General features: G+C 32.0%; 1 protein-coding gene across 1 annotated transcript; it reads left to right on the top strand.

Annotated features, from left to right (window-relative positions):
* Positions 1 to 6,935: 6,935 nt before the first annotated feature.
* LOC140451185 (uncharacterized) lies at positions 6,936 to 14,538 on the top strand. The gene is made up of 2 exons (XM_072544919.1): positions 6,936 to 7,286; positions 10,822 to 14,538. The coding sequence occupies exons 1-2, from the start codon at positions 6,936 to 6,938 to the stop codon at positions 14,536 to 14,538; spliced, it is 4,068 nt and encodes a 1,355-aa protein (XP_072401020.1).
* Positions 14,539 to 16,962: the final 2,424 nt, after the last annotated feature.

Here is a 16,962-nt window from a genome sequence, read left to right as displayed (position 1 = left end):
AGGAGATGGAAAAATTTTGACAAGAAATGAAAGCAAAACTTGGGATTCCTCAAAAGAAGAGACGAGCCCAACAAAAAAAAAACAAAGGAAAATGAAGAGGACACAATGGAGACAGTGGTGTTTGAAGAAGACACGGAGTACACGGTGAATATGTGCGAAAAATTTGATGGGAGAGACAAAAAATTGATATGTGGAGAAGGCAAAGAAAATGATTTGCGTATAATTTTAAGAGACTATGAAACGCTGATAAATGAGGAAAACCGAGTGGCCACAAAATACGAGCACTCATTTGAGGTGAAAAACTTGGGAAATTTTCGATCGAAGACTTATCCAATTCCTTATAAGTATCGGCAAGAAGTAAAGCAAGAAATCAAAAAAATGTTGGAAGATCAAATCATTGAGAGATGTGACTCACCCTATATTAACCCAATTGTGATAGTGAAGAAGAGCAGTGGAGAGTTAAGACTCTGTTTAGATGCCCGAAATATCAACCAACACACAGTATCACAATATGAATCACCGTTAAATATCGAGGCCATTTTTGGAAGAATCACGGGATCACATATTTTCTCAAAAATTGATCTAAAGCATAGTTTTTGGTTAATATCTTTGGCTGAAAAGTGTAGAAACTACACTGCCTTTTCAATTGATGGTATAGTATACCGATTTAAGGTAGTTCCGTTTGGATTACAAAGCGCCTGTGCAGCACTTGTACGAGCTTTGCATACCATTTTGAATCACCATGAAGAGTTCATCGTCCATTACATCGACGATTTATTAATTTTTTCACAAGATATGCAGAGTCATGTGGAACATATCAAAATAATTTTGAAAGAATTGGACACAGCGGGATTAAAACTAAACATTGAAAAATGTCAATTTTTTCAAAAGGAAGTGATTTATTTGGGTTTCAAACTTGACACCGAAACTGTAAGTCTAGCCGAGGACAGAGTAAAGCTCATCGACGAATACCCAAGACCAACAAATCTAAAAACATTGCGAGGGTTTCTCGGTACGATAAATTATTTCAAGAAATTAATTCCCGATTTAAGCCAAAAAGAAATTCCTTTAATAAAATTGTTAAAGAAAGGGACAAAATGGAATTGGAAAGAAGAACAGGAGGAAGCTTTCAAAATATTGAAACAAGAATTTGCTAAAGGAACAAAAATATATCACCCTATTTACAATTTGCCGTTTATACTCCGTACGGATGCGTCGATACAGAAATTTGCAGGAGTGTTGTCGCAAATACAAAACGGCCAAGAGGTTCCGATATGTTTTATATCTCGAGTGACTAAAACACATGAGAGAAAATACAGTGTCACCGAGTTGGAATTCGCCAGTGTACTATTTTGCGTAAACAAATTAAGGTTTTACTTATTGGGAGCTAAATTCACCATCGAAACGGATCATGCAGCATTGATACACATCATGAAGAATCGATTGGTAAATAACAGAATACACAGAGGCATTCTGCTCTTACAAGAGTATGATTTCCAATTTCGATACATCAAAGGGAAAGACAACATAATAGCTGACGCTTTAACACGGGACGAAGATACAGGAAAAAATGAGACAATTACATTACATGTAGGATTGAATATATTGACACAAGACGAAGGGATATTTTCGTTAAATGAGATAAGGACCGACCAGGAAGGCCTAGAAGAAAGAGAAAAGAGAAGAGCAGAGCTAGAAGACGAGATATTTTTTAAGAGAATAGACGGAAAGGAATTATATTTAGTGACACTGACATTGGCAGAAAGAATCATCAAGAAACTACACGAGGAAAATGGACATATTGGCAGTAGAAAGGTATGGCTTGTATTTAGGGAACTATTTACTACATCAGTCGACAAGATTACCGCATTGCAAAAGAGATCACACAGAAATGCGAAGTATGCCAGAAATACAAGAGCAGGAATTTTAAAAACGAAAATATTGCAAAGAGCATTGTATCCCGGAACAACCTGGACATTATAGCCATCGACATGTTAAGCGATCTAATTGTGACCACGCAAAGGAACAAGCATATTCTGGTGATGGTGGATGTGTTCTCAAAATACGTAAAATTATATAGTTGCCGCACCACAAAAGGGGAAGAAATATTGAGAAAAATAGACAATTTCATCGCTACGGTAGGAACCCCAAGAAAAATTTTACTAGACAATGCAACGTACTTCCGAAATGATCGTTTCAAGGGACAGCTTAGAGAACGGGGAATCGAGACGAACTTTGTAAGCATCAGGCATCCCCAAAGTAATCCTTCTGAGCGATTTATACAAGAGGTAACGAAATTTCTTCGCATTGCAACGGATGGTCAACATCGGCGATGGGACAGAAAATTGGGAGAAATAGAGATGTACCTAAATTCCATGCCAAGTACAGTAACGAAAGAAACACCAGAATACATCATGAAAGGCGTCATGCCGATAAGATTGTGGGAAGATCCAGAACAAAGAGAGTATCGACAGGTTATAGAAACCGTTCAGAGGAGATTAAGAAGAAGCAATGAGAAATACATCCAGAGACAGGGTCATAATAGGAAACGAAGACCAGTAACTTTCCAATAGGGTGACAAAGTAATGGTAAGAGCATTAAGAGTGTCAAATCTTCAGACCGGTATTTGCGCAAAATTGATGCCTGTTTTCGAAGGGCCATACATAGTAAACAACGAAGATGGAGTAAACAGCTATGAGTTGAAACATATGGATTCTGAAAAGATCAGAGGTATTTATAATATCCATGATGTATATAAATATCACGAATGAAGATTTAAATTTGTATAAAGTAGATAGTAGGACAGGATAATACGTAGCATAAGTACAGCTAGCATACAGGAAGTGCGTTTAGTTTGCCTCGAGAAAATTTAGTTGCATAAATTGATAAATTTTATCGATTACAAAGGCGGGGATTTGTTGTACTTTTGAATGTCCATAAGCAATAAAAAACCGATATACAAATTTTATTACTTAAATAAAAATTAAAATTATTGATATTTCATAAAGACACGGGCATATAAATTTTCAAACATCCTGTATAAGACAAAATATGTATTTTAAGTTGTTCGAAGAATTGTTCATTAGGCCTCAGAGACAAGACTTTCAAATATTATCGATAAGAAATTTAAATAAGTCGGTTATTGTGGAATGGATTTACCCGGAATAAAAGTGTATATAGAAAGTTTGAAACAATAGACCGGGATTTGCGGTGGTTTTTCTATCCGAAAGATTATATCGATAAAAGTTTATTAACAAAAGACATTGAATTGAGAAACAGGTATCGTTTGTAGCTATTAGTAAGAAATATTTGTAAAGCAGATAGATTTAGTTAGAATAATTAAAGAAGGTTGTTTTCTGGAATTACCCGAATGACGTTTTATAGAGAGAGTTGGTTGGTAACGATATACGTCACAGAGATGTATGATTTTTATTGGTCAATTTTTGAATGCAAGGAGGTTGGTTTTGGCTATGAGATAGGAGAGAGAAAAAAAGGTTAGTTAGTCAGTTTTAGTCGTCCAAGAAGGAAGGAGCTTTGTGATTTGTGTTTGTTTGAAGTCCCGAAGACGTAATTTACCGGGTGTGTTTATTTGCTGTGTAAAAGCTGACCAGTGTGAGGAACGGGGTACAGAGAGATAGAAAACCAAAGGGTATAAGAATTTAAATAGCAGACGAAGCCGGAAACATTTGGAGTTGTAACACGAGTTGTTGGGTTGCAGATACAGTGACAGATAGGAGAAAGGTGTACGTCATCTGGACCACAATAGGAGCAGAAGCAGAGAAAGGATTTTTTTGTTGTGGCGTGGCCATAGAATTGCAACGGCAGAGAAGGAAAGGTCAGTCAATTTTCATTAGAGCCGGAGTGTGATTTTCATTTATTAATTAAATAAATTGAATAAATAATAGAGACAGTTAATTTTGCAATCACTTAAAAAAAAAAGAATTATAAAAAGAGCTTAGTTATAACACATATTAAAAATCAATGTAAAATAACATTTGGGTCCATGATAGAAAACAACTTCTCATTTATTTAAAGTTAGTATATTGCAAATATTACAGGATTGATTGTTATATAAAATTTCATTAAAATAAAGGACATCTCACATATAGTTCAGTTGAAATTCTATGTATTTTATTCAGGTCATATTACCTATCCCGATTAGGAAGCCAATTGGAAAATATTTTGAATCCACGATCAAAGGTAAATAGTACAATTTAAATAGCCTGAGATTGTAATTAATTAATGCTGATTTATTGTGATTAATTGGAGATTAGATCATTTAATAAATATAGACAGGATTTTTCCTAAGTAAGCAATATAATACAATTTAAATAGTTTAACAATATATATATATATATATATATATATATATATATATATATATATATATATATATATATATATATATATATATATATATATATATATATATGTATATATATATATATATGTATATATATATAAAATATATATATATATATATATATATATATATATATGTATATATATATATATATATATATATATATATATATATATATATATATATATATGTTACAGTCTCCCCATAGAATCTCGTTTACAAAACACTGCTTGCTTAAATTATACAAATTTCGTCTATTAGAAACAAAGATATAAACATGTTGAAGGAGCACCAATAGGTTCACTCCTGTCACCGGTAATAGCAAATGTGTTTATGCAAGAAATAGTACAGCGAGCAATAAGAACAGCCAAACACAAACCCAAACTTTGGCTCAGGTATAGGGATAATCCTTTTATCATCTAAACACACATAGAATAAAAACTGAAGGTATTTTTAAGTAGGGAGGAAATAGCGTAGGAGCAGAGGAGCACGGAGCACCTGCATACACCTGTCCCTAATTTGCATACACCTGCCCTAATTTGCATACAGCTGTCCCTAATTTGCATACACCTGCCCTAATTTGCATACAGCTGTCCCTAATTTGCATACACCTGTACCTAATTTGCATACACCTGCCCTAATTTGCATACAGCTGTCCCTAATTTGCATACACCTGCCCTAATTTGAATGTGCTCCCTAATTTGCATACACCTGTCCCTAATTTGAATGTGCTCCCTAATTTGCATACACCTGTCCCTAATTTGAATGTGCTCCCTAATTTGAATGTGCTCCCTAATTTGCATACAGCTGTCCCAAATTTGAATGTGCTCCCCAATTTGCATACACCTGTCCCTAATTTGCATACAGCTATCCCTAATTTGCCATACCAGGGGTCATGCTCCCTAATTTGCATAAGCTTGTCATCCTAAATATAACCTGGTGTTAAAAGTTAGCCAACTCAAAGTAAAACAATTCCAATTGAATCAAGTTTCAAAATAATAAAATTAACTTATGGTACCCTAATGACACTAGTTTATAAATATCCAGGATTACTAAATGATAAAGTCCTTAAAGATATAAGACATATAGTTTCAAGAAACCCACTCAAAAATTATTAATTTTTACTAGTAGTAAAACAGAGAAATATTTTTTGTTCAATATACTTAAAGCATCAAAAATAATACTTAAATAACCCAAGCCCCTGGAATTAATTTATAGATAAGCAGGAAAACATTCATATCCTTAAAGTCCATGTATGCAGCTATTTTGTTATAAAGATATCAAGGACTATTTAATGGTCAACTTTAACGAAAATGTCCGTATCCACTACGTTGAAGAAAATTGTCCATGTAGAACCAGGTACTGGGAATTTGTTGCTTTGGCCGAGTAAGCTTCCGACTTAGAATAGAAAAAACCGCTAAAATATTAATCATGTACTAAATATAAAACAGAAAAATAAAATACATTCATTAAACATTTTTATTTATACTACTCCTTTCACTAATTTTGAGACAGATTTTACAAAGAAATTTAGAAAAAATTTTAATCACAATTAATACTGTTTGTATTAATTTACTACATAAATTTTAGACCACAAATATAGTATTGCCGAAAAGCCTCATATCTGTTTCATAAAGTTTCAAGAATAAACAGCCAAAAATCATTAATTTATAAAAAATGCATTCATAAAAAAACATTTTTTATTTTATTCTTTCCACTAATATTTACTGTATTTTAACAAAGAATTTGGTCACTATATAGCTATAACAACACATGTTAATTTTTTAAACACTTTGTACTTGTTCAGATGGGTCTCAAGGTGCAGGGACATTTGTTTTCAATTAATATTGTGTACTGGTACAGTTGCAACTTCCAATAAATGAATCTTGTCTTTTAAGTAATATTTTGTTATATGGGTAGTATAAATTTTGCAGCCTGCAATAATTAAAGTGGCACCTTTTTCTTTAATTAGTATGTTATATGGGTACATATAAATAAAGAAGTTAGCAAATTAACTACTTATGTTGGTAGCAATGAATGTGGATACAAAGAGAATTAATTGTAGTAATATATGCACAGATGCAACTAGCATCTTGTCTTTAAGTGAATAGGTATATAGAGGTACTTATAGATAAATTGTACAACAAGCAATAAATAAAGTAACACCTTTTCTTTCAATTAGTATTTTGTAGTTTTATATGGGTACATATGTAGCTGCTTGAAAGAGGCCTGAAATTAAGTTAATAAACTGCTGGTAGCACTACACAGGTGAGGTTCTTCAAGATTTAATTGATGTGGGTAGCAGGTATTGAGACACAAAGAAAATTATTAAAAATTATGTTTGTAGAAATTACCTTTAGTAAGAGGTAAGTAGGGAGTGGGTTGGGTCTAAGAAATAAGGTTTATTTTTCATTGGTTACACCACTACATAGCAATTCAGAGAGGGGTATAGGACTGTGAGAGGGATTAGGATCCTATAAAACCAATACTTGCTCCATTATATGATTATTTTTTAGTGACAAACCCAAACAATTTAAGTTAAAAAGTTTTAGTTTTCTGTGAAAAAACCAAAATGAAAGTATCCAAGTTTAGTGTTCCTATTAATGGAAAAAAATCGGGGAAAATTATTACGCAATTGCTAAAATCTCCTCATTTGGAGGATAGTGTTAACTCAAGCATAGAGTTTGTTGAAGGCGATATGGAAAACCATTGTCCCTTAGGATTTAAAGAATTCCAGCAGAAGGTTTCCTGTTCATCCACACCAGGCCAATCAATAATGGATTCAAGATATGATAATATATCTGAAGATAGTGCTTCCGAAGATGAACAAGTTTTAAAAGTGTCAATGAGTGAATTAAACGGGTCAATAGAGGAAGGAAGTGCGCTTAATGCGACAACGGACTACGATGGTATTGATAAAACGGTAGTAACTTCCGATCATGATTTTAAAAAAGTGTTAACAGAATTTGTAAGTGCAAATGAAAAATTTTTAAGTGACTATAAAAACCAAAGGGATATTATTTTAAAAAAACTATCCAGCTATGACAGGAAAAAAAAGAGGGCTCAGCAAAGTTTACAAATTTTGAACCAAAAAATTGCTACATCCAACAAATTATTAACAAGTATTCATTCATTGTGCGAGTGAAAAGGTAAAACCAATACTTAGGATTTCAAGACTTGTTCAAATTTAATAGTGAAATTTATTTTGTGAGTGATAATCAAAAATCAATGTAATTTAATCAATCAATGTAATTTTTATTATAGAGTTTAATATTTATCTAATGACAATATAAGCTACATATCTTCCTTGATGTATTAACTGTTATAATTCCATATAAAAGACAAAAAGACTTTTAATGGTACTATGTGTTTTTATAAAAAAACACATAGGAGCCCTAAAAGTCTTTTTGTCTTTTATATGAAGTTATAGCTGTTAGTATATCAACAAAGGTAAAATATTATTTTGTTTTCAAAAGAATACAAAACTTTTTTAAACTTGAACTGATTTATTTTGTAAGCGATAATCAAAAATCAATGTAATTTAATTATTATAGAGTTTAATATTTATCTAATGACAATATAAGCTACATATCTTCCTTGATGTATTAACTGTTATAATTCCATATAAAAGACAAAAAGACTTTTAATGGTACTATGTGTTTTTATAAAAAAACACATAGAAGCCCTAAAAGTCTTTTTGTCTTTTATATGAAGTTATAGCTGTTAGTATATCAACAAAGGTAAAATATTATTTTGTTTTCAAAAGAATACAAAACTTTTTTAAACTTGAACTGATTTATTTTGTAAGCGATAATCAAAAATCAATGTAATTTAATTATTATAGAGTTTAATATTTATCTAATGACAATATAAGCTACATATCTTCCTTGATGTATTAACTGTTATAATTCCATATAAAAGACAAAAAGACTTTTAATGGTACTATGTGTTTTTATAAAAAAACACATAGAAGCCCTAAAAGTCTTTTTGTCTTTTATATGAAGTTATAGCTGTTAGTATATCAACAAAGGTAAAATATTATTTTGTTTTCAAAAGAATACAAAACTTTTTAACTTGAATTGTTTGGGTTTGTCACTAAAAAAATAAAAATATACACAATAATCTGCCTTTTATTTTCTTAGTACCTAGGTTAAAAATTATCTGTTTGATACATATCTTCCTTGATGTACTAACTGTTACAATCTTATATAAAAGACAAAAAGTTTTTTGTCTTTTATATGAAGTTATAGCTGTTAGTACATCAACAAAGGTAAAATATTGCTTTGTTTTCAAAAAAAATACAAAACTTTAGGGTGTTTCATGGTCTAAATTGATAAAAAATGAAAAATAATGACTTTTTATGAAATTTACATGAATTCTTTGACCCAATTTGACAATCGAAATCATTTTTTTGTATAAAGTATAAAAAATACTGTTAATTTTTAAATAAACCAACACATGAAATAATTTTTGTTTTGACTTATAGTTTAAAGCAAATTTCGATTGTTATTAAACATTTTGATTGTTATTAAACATGAAATAATAATCGTAGATTACTTACTTTTTGACATAATTTTAAATAATCCAGATATTTCACAAACACCCACAAACAGACACACACACACACACCATTTTTTTACGAAAACAAACAGAAAAAACACCAGATTTTATTCAAATATATCAACAAACGAACCGCCATTTTATGTTACGTTACTTAAGCGTCTATATTCTTTGCTAAAACAGAGATGAGCAGTAAAACATTTATTTATTATTTGAACACTTTTCAGTCATTTAGCTCCATCTATAAATTAAAACGATAACCTCTCCTTCACGTTTGAATGTAATCTTGGAGAGTTTCGCCATTGAAATTAAAGATGGCGCCAGCAGTACCATACCGTACTTCATGGATTATTTCAAATAAAATAGGCCAGGATTTTAACGAAATTTTTTAATTTGTCATAATTTTTAAAAATAAAATGTTTTAGATAAAAATTAAATGTTTTCAAACTTGGAAATTAAAAGAAATGTTATTGGGATCTTATTTATATTATAGTTAAAGTCCGAAAATTGGATTTTTTAGTGTTTTTTAACATTTTATATCAAATATCTCTGGATCCTTAGAAGATAAAAGGCCCAAATTTTTACAGTATTAGTAGGTAGATAATATCAAGTTCCTGGTAAAGTTTTTTTTTTTTTGAAAAAAACAAGTAAAACAAAGTTTTTTGGATTTTTTGCAAGTATTTTAAAAAATCTCTGCGGAACTAAACAATACATTTCAAGATAAAAAACTGCTTTGGGTTCAGAGATATGGGACATTTTCATTAAATAAAACTTAAAGAATTAAAACAACACTTTTTTAAAAATTTATATATTTGTATAACCAAGTATAGTACCTATTTAATTGTATAGTCTATGCATTACACAGAAGACAGTGGTTTATAAACACCACGGAATATAGTTTTGTTTCACACACAGCGCAATGATGTCCAGATATTTCATTATATCTCCCACTAACATGGCGGCTCACATGGGCAGATGGGACTTCGCTTGGTAGTCCTTGCAATACACTAAAAAAACAAGATATGCACAGTGGAGTATTGTCCAAAATGTAATAGTGTTCTGTAACGCATATAGGGTAACTTTGTTGATTAACTAAAAACCATCTATTATCAATATCACTAATATTAACAATTTTTTCGTCAATTTCGGAATTATCTACTTCTAAAAATTCACTGTCAATTATTTCGTCAAGATCAATTGTTGATGCCTCACTACTTAAATCGTCTTGTTCCATGATTTCTCTTCTGCTATGGTAAAAGTTTAACTGACCGAATAAGTGTCTTATTTTATTTTATAAAGCCGAGGAGCACCTCTCCTATATCTATTATAAGTGGGGAACTTGTGTTTTTAACCTATCCCCATACACAAAGGGTTAGCATACAACTGTCGTTTACCTGTCAAACATCTGCTTCCTGATTTACATTCACCCATCACTAGTTTGCAGGTGTAATTTACATACAGTTGCCGCCACATGATAATTTACATACATACGGGTCTCATTTTTATAAAGAAATGTGGAAAGCAGAACATCTGTTAAACAACTGCTGCCTATTTTATATTTAACTGTTTTTAATTTGTGGGTGCAATCTGCGTATATCAGCCCTTACAATATAATTTGCAAATATACGGGTCACATAGTCGCAGCTTTTCATTTGTGGTATTTATATAAAGAAAGGTGGAAATCAAAACATCTGCGCACCCACATAGAGGCTATAGCGCAGAAGTAGGGGTAAAAAAGGGTATTTAAGCTTGGGTGAATCATTCTAGATGTTTAAACATATAAGATGAATCAGTGTACGTGCGGTAAAACTTTTTCGCGGTCTTATAACCTTCGTAGACATATGACTGTATGTAATAAGAGTCACTCGCGTGTGTTTATCTGTAACAAATGTGGAAAGACTTTCACACGAGGTTCTAATTTACAACGTCATGAAGTTAGTTCGTGTTACGCCGCTTGCCCGATTCCGAGAAAGAGACTAAGACCAATAGGTGTTGAAGTGCTTGAGAATGGTGTTACTAAACTAACACATGCATTTAAAAATAGAATAGCATCATACCGATTTATGAGTAAATCTAACAAAATTTCCTATTCCGGCTTCATGAATGAGGTTAAACCAAAAGTAATAAAAATTCTTAGTGACTATCTTCTTCAACACACGGCTCTTAAAGTTAACTGTGAACTGTTTGCGATGTTTTACAAACCCGAGAATGAGATGTCAGATATTAAGTCAATGAATACATCTAATAAAATCTTCACTTTGAGTAGTCACATATCCGACATGTATGATGACTTTGCTGAAGCGATAATGACACAAGCATCAGAGTTCCAGGAGAAAGATTCCAACTGGGCACTTCAGGAAATTCTATTCCTAGATGTCAACATTAACAAATTCAGTACTGTTTCTGCATCAGCATATATTAATCTTCCATCGCAGATTAAAAGAAAAGGTGCAATTTTAAATATTCAAAACAAAGATAGCATGTGTTTTGCTTATTGTGTGATGGCTGCTATATTTCCTGCTAATGGTGATCCAACAAAACCAGAGTCATATCCTCCTTGTGACACACTTCTAAATTTTGATGGTATCGGGTTCCCGGTTAAGTTAAAGGACATTAACAAGTTTGAGATTTTAAACAATATATCAGTTAACGTTTACGGTCTTCAATCATATTTTAAAGAAAACAAGATGCAATATGAAGTTGTAGGACCACTTCACTATACTCAACAACGTAAACTTATACATGTTAATCTTTTATTAATAAGTGACAATAATCAGAGCCATTATTGTCTCATAACAGACTTGTATCGCTTAGTAAAAACTCAAAAGACAAAATATGACGGAAAACAATATTTCTGTGATGGGTGTCTTCAAACTTTTTCAACCCTTGAAAAGCTAAAAAATCACCAAGAAAATGATTGTTTACACATCTCTACAATACTCCCAACCAGTGAATTGAGAGTTAACAAGTGTGGTGAAACTCTTCCATCCAATATTCTAAAATTTATCAATATTGAAAAGACAAGCCAACACCCGTTTGTAATTTATGCTGACTTTGAGTCGATTCTTAAGCCAATACATCATTGTGATCCATCAGATGGACAATCCTACACAATCAAAGTTGCAGAACACCAGCCTTATTCATTTTGTTTCTACCTCAAGTGTTTTTTTGATGATAGTTTATCAAGATTGGAAACATATCAGGGTGAGGACGCTGCTAAAGTGTTTGTTCAAAAGTTAGATGCTTTAGCTATTAATTTATACCAGAATCATCTAAAGCATATCAAACCAATGGTGTCTTTGACTAGAGAAGAAAACAAGAATTTTCAGAATGCCATCAAATGCTCCATTTGCCAGAAATCGTTTTCCTCGTTCGACAAAAGAGTTCAAGATCATGATCATCTTACAGGATTATACAGAGGTGCAGCACACAATTCCTGCAACTTAAATTTTAAGGTACCTAATTTTATTCCAATTCTATTTCATAATTTAACAAATTACGATTGCCACATGTTTATTAAGGAATTAACAACTAATGGGGAGTATTTATCAGCTATTGCGCAAACTAAAGAAAAGTATATTACATTTTCAAAATCTGTTCTAGTACACAATAGTGATGATTCAAAAAAACATAATGTTTATTTAAAATTGAGGTTTGTAGATTCATTTAAATTTTTAGCAAAGTCTTTAGATAAATTAAGCCAAACATTAGAGTCTAGTCAATGCAATGAAATAAGGAAATATTTCCCAGGTGAAAAAGAGTTCGGTTTAATGCGCCGTAAAGGTGTGTTTCCATATACATATATTGATAGTTATATCAAATTAGAAGAGAAACATCTACCATCTAAAGAAAAATTTTATGATAATTTAAGGGGAGAACATATAACTACAGAAGATTATAACAGAGCACAGGAGGTCTGGGATCATTTTAACTGCCAATCTATGGGGGATTATGGAATGCTGTATTTAAAATCAGATGTACTTCTACTAGCTGACATATTTGAAAATTTTAGAAAGGTATGTCTCAAAGAGTACAAATTGGATCCTGCACATTATGTTACAGCCCCATCTCTAACATGGGATGCTATGTTAAAATATACCGATATCGAGCTTCAGCTTTTAACGGATGTTGATATGGTACACTTTTTCAAAAAAGGGATCAGAGGAGGCGTGGCTACCTGTACGAAACGTATGGGTATTGCAAACAACAGATTTTTAAGTAATTTCGATCCAACAAAACCGGAAACGTACATAATGTATCTAGATGCCACTAATCTCTACGGTGCCGCCATGAGCCAACCTCTTCCTTGGGGAAATTTTAGATGGTTAAATGAACAAGAAATTGACCAATTTAATGTTTTTAATATTGATGATGATGGTGAAAAGGGGTATGTGTTGGAAGTAGACTTGCATTATCCACCAAATATGCATGATCAGCATAACGACTTACCATTTTGCCCCGAGTCAATAGTACCACCTAAAAGTAAATACAAAAAACTGATTCCTAATTTATACGATAAAAAAAAATATGTCATACATTATAGAAATTTAAAACAATGTATACAGTACGGATTAAAGTTAGAAAGAGTGCATAGAATACTAGAATTCTCCCAATCACTTTGGTTAAAAAAATATATTGATCTGAATACTTTTCTCCGAAACAACGCCAAAAATGAATTTGAGCGTGATCTTTTTAAGCTTCTTGTCAATGCTATATTCGGCAAAAGCCTGGAAGGAATAGATAAAAGAAAGGATATACGTCTTGTTTCTCAGTGGGAAAATAGCAAGGGAAGGGTTGGAGCAAAATCTTTAATTGCCAAACCAGAATTTAACTCATTATCAATATTCAGCGAAAATTTAGTTGCAATTCATTTAAATAAAACCAAAATTATTTACGATAAACCTTTATATATTGGTTTTTCTATTCTGGATGTATCTAAGACATTCATATATGATTTTTTCTACGGATATATAAAAAACAAGTACCACAATAATGCTAATCTTCTCTATACAGATACTGATTCGCTCATTCTAGAAGTACAAACACCAAACTTTTATGATGATATGAACAAAAATCTACGTTACTTTGATACATCTAATTATTCAGAAAATAATCAACATGGGGTAGACAAGACAAAGTCAATTCTTGGAAAGATGAAAAATGAATTTCCAAACACCACCATTAAAGCATTTTATGGTACTGGAGCTAAAGCTTATTGTATTGTGGCTGATACAATTGTGAAAAAAGCGAAAGGTGTTTCCAGACATGTTGTTAAAAACCAACTACATTTAAATGATTACGTAAGAGTTGTACAAAACAAAGAAACCATTTTTAGAAAAATGTATTTTTTTAGGTCAGAAATGCACACTGTTTACACCGAATTGCGAAATAAGGTATCACTAACATCCCGTGACGATAAAAGATATGCTATTCCTGGTGATGTCTCTACTTTGGCTTGGGGCCATTTATTAATTAATCAGCATGAAGGTAATATAGATGACCTTTTATTTTTTGCGAATGAAATGATAGATGCTCCTACATTATATGACTTAAATAATATCCCCAATGAGGAATTGTTCCAAGTTGCACCTTTTTATTATGACTCCTACTTATAAATTATTGTTTGTTATCTGTAATTATATTTAAGAATTAAGCATATGTATATTTTTGTGTATTAATAAAACACTTGTATATTAACATATTTTTTTATTTAAAACTTTAATTAATTCCATTAGCAGAGGAACTATTGACAAAGTTGAACATATAGCTATATAATAAAATATTGGAGATAAACCTTTTTCATCCTTGGGACTTTCATTATAAAGTTCTAACCAGCCGGAATCAGTGATTTTTTCACTAAAATGTCTAAAACGCAATTTATATTTGGTACTGTTCAAAGCTATTTGAGCTTGTAAAGTTGGTAGAAAATTGTTTTCCGGATACGATTTCATTCTTGTCCATTTCGACGGCCACGTGTCATTTAGTACACCATTACTATCAAAACACACAAAAGTTTCTCTAACATTGATTGGTTCTTGAATTAAGAGCAAATTTCCCACAATTGCTTGTAAAACAATAAAGTTTAATGATACCATCATAATAATAGCTGTTTAGAATTTAACGTCTATTTATAGTAAATCTAACTTTGGACGTGGGGAGTCCCATTTATGTGGTGGGGATTCCAATAATCCATCACGATAACCTACAGAACGATGAGATAGTCCCATAGGTCTAGTCTCACTACAAAATGCACAAAATTCAAATACCAATTTCCATCCTTTAAATATTAAGTTTCTTCGAATAAGTCTAGTTCCAGACATTTTACGACAAACGAGACAAAGCTTTTGTCGTACAATATAAAAAGGAAGTCTCGAAAATGTTTCCCATTCGTCACTCCTATAGCTAAGTAGATTATCACAATATTTATATGGTATGTTCCCTTCGTTTATTATACTTGAACACATAATTAAAAGTATACAAATTAGATTTTGTGAGGGACTCTAACGAACTGGTTTATGATTTAGCTTAACAAGTTTCAACAGGAATGAGCCCCCGCTAGCTGATAAAGTCTTACACACCTTGCTTGGTACACTCTAGTGTTAATATATTATTAGGAGTGGGGGTAATGAGCAACACACCTGCAACCGGTGTCAATGGGGGTAGGAAGGATATAAGGAAGGACCATCGTTAATTTAAACAGTATGGACTCAAGAAGGTTTCGTGAACGGCTTAATCAGTTTAGTATACGCATTAAAAGGATAAAACGTGATATTCTATTTTACAAAAGTCAGAGATATATCAATCATATAAATAATCGTATTAACCAGTTAAAAAGTGAATACGAAGATTAACAACTTATGTTTAAACAGTTTTCAAAGCTGTGTTTGAGTGATGCGCTTGCGTAGTGGTAAAGTTTACACAACAAAACCAGAAGCAGACGTAAGACTATTTTTTCTCTCCAGATACGAAGAGCAAAAGTGGATAGACTTGGTCTTTAAGAACATTAACAGATTTACTAAAGATGGATTGTTGCCTCCGGTCTCGCATAATGGCAGAGCATCCAAAAAAACCGTTGTACAAGTTCACGACCACAGAATTGGAATATTTTAGCCTAGCCTACGTAAGAAAATTTGTAGAGCCAATTGAACTTCTCCGTTCATGGTCTATACTACCCAGAAAATTTTGCCAGGATTTTGAAGTTCAAACTCGTCTCCCATGTTTCGTTCATTTCAATCGTCCTGAGTGGAGAACAGAGTTAGAAGGATTCGCCCCAGCTCAATCCAGTTGTCATTTGTGTAAACTTGCACTTCAAAATATAAATTGTAACATGTAATAGTTATTGAATAAAGTACTATTTTTTTAATAAGGTTTTTATTAATAAAACAAAATGTAAAAAAAAAAATTTATTTCATTATAAAAGTATCATAAAGTTGAAATACATTACTTAAAGCACAAACACTCCCACTGTTTGAATGATATGGACATCTTGGCTCCATTTTCTGCAGAGCTGGTTGTTCATCAAACTCCAAAACTGGGGATAGACTATACTTTTTGATGTACTGTGACTTTTCTCGCCCCTTAACATAAACCGCATTAACGCCTTTTGTCAAATGTTGGATAATATTATGGAACTGGTGTACTGGTGTAAATCCGTGATTCCAGTTCAATCCATGATGGTTATTCATCAACCAAACAGCTTGATTATAATATTCAGGACCCAATAATCGTATCGGATATGGTGGTTTAAAAAAAAAATGACTAATTTTTTGACCATCATAACTTGCAAACTCTTTCACGATAAACTTATTTTTTTCGGTAATAAAACCTTGGACATCTACTATTAAGCACATGATTACAGACTGAGTTTGTGTAGTGCATAATTTGTATTTTTAAAAGAATTTTCAGTCATGCGCATGAGAGAGTTTAGCATATAATGCCATACTTAGCACCTGACCCTTATACAGTCCTCATACGGGAAGTCTCTCATTAGATACAATTTTACAACACCTGTACCTGCTCTTTGCATACAGCTGCTCCCT

Source organism: Diabrotica undecimpunctata, chromosome 9 (assembly GCF_040954645.1).
Source record: "Diabrotica undecimpunctata isolate CICGRU chromosome 9, icDiaUnde3, whole genome shotgun sequence".
NCBI classification, from domain to species: domain Eukaryota; kingdom Metazoa; phylum Arthropoda; class Insecta; order Coleoptera; family Chrysomelidae; genus Diabrotica; species Diabrotica undecimpunctata.
Note: the sequence above shows the minus strand (reverse complement) of the source record. Positions and strands in the feature narration are given on the sequence as shown.

What these genes read in the sequence shown, in the direction of transcription:
- LOC140451185 (XM_072544919.1), top strand. Translation starts at nt 6,936, where the DNA reads ATGAAAGTATCCAAGTTTAGTGTTCCTATTAATGGAAAAAAATCGGGG. An exon ending in ACGATGGTATTGATAAAACG is followed by an intron (nt 7,287 to 10,821) that starts GTAGTAACTTCC and finishes AAATGTGGAAAG; the next exon opens with ACTTTCACACGAGGTTCTAA.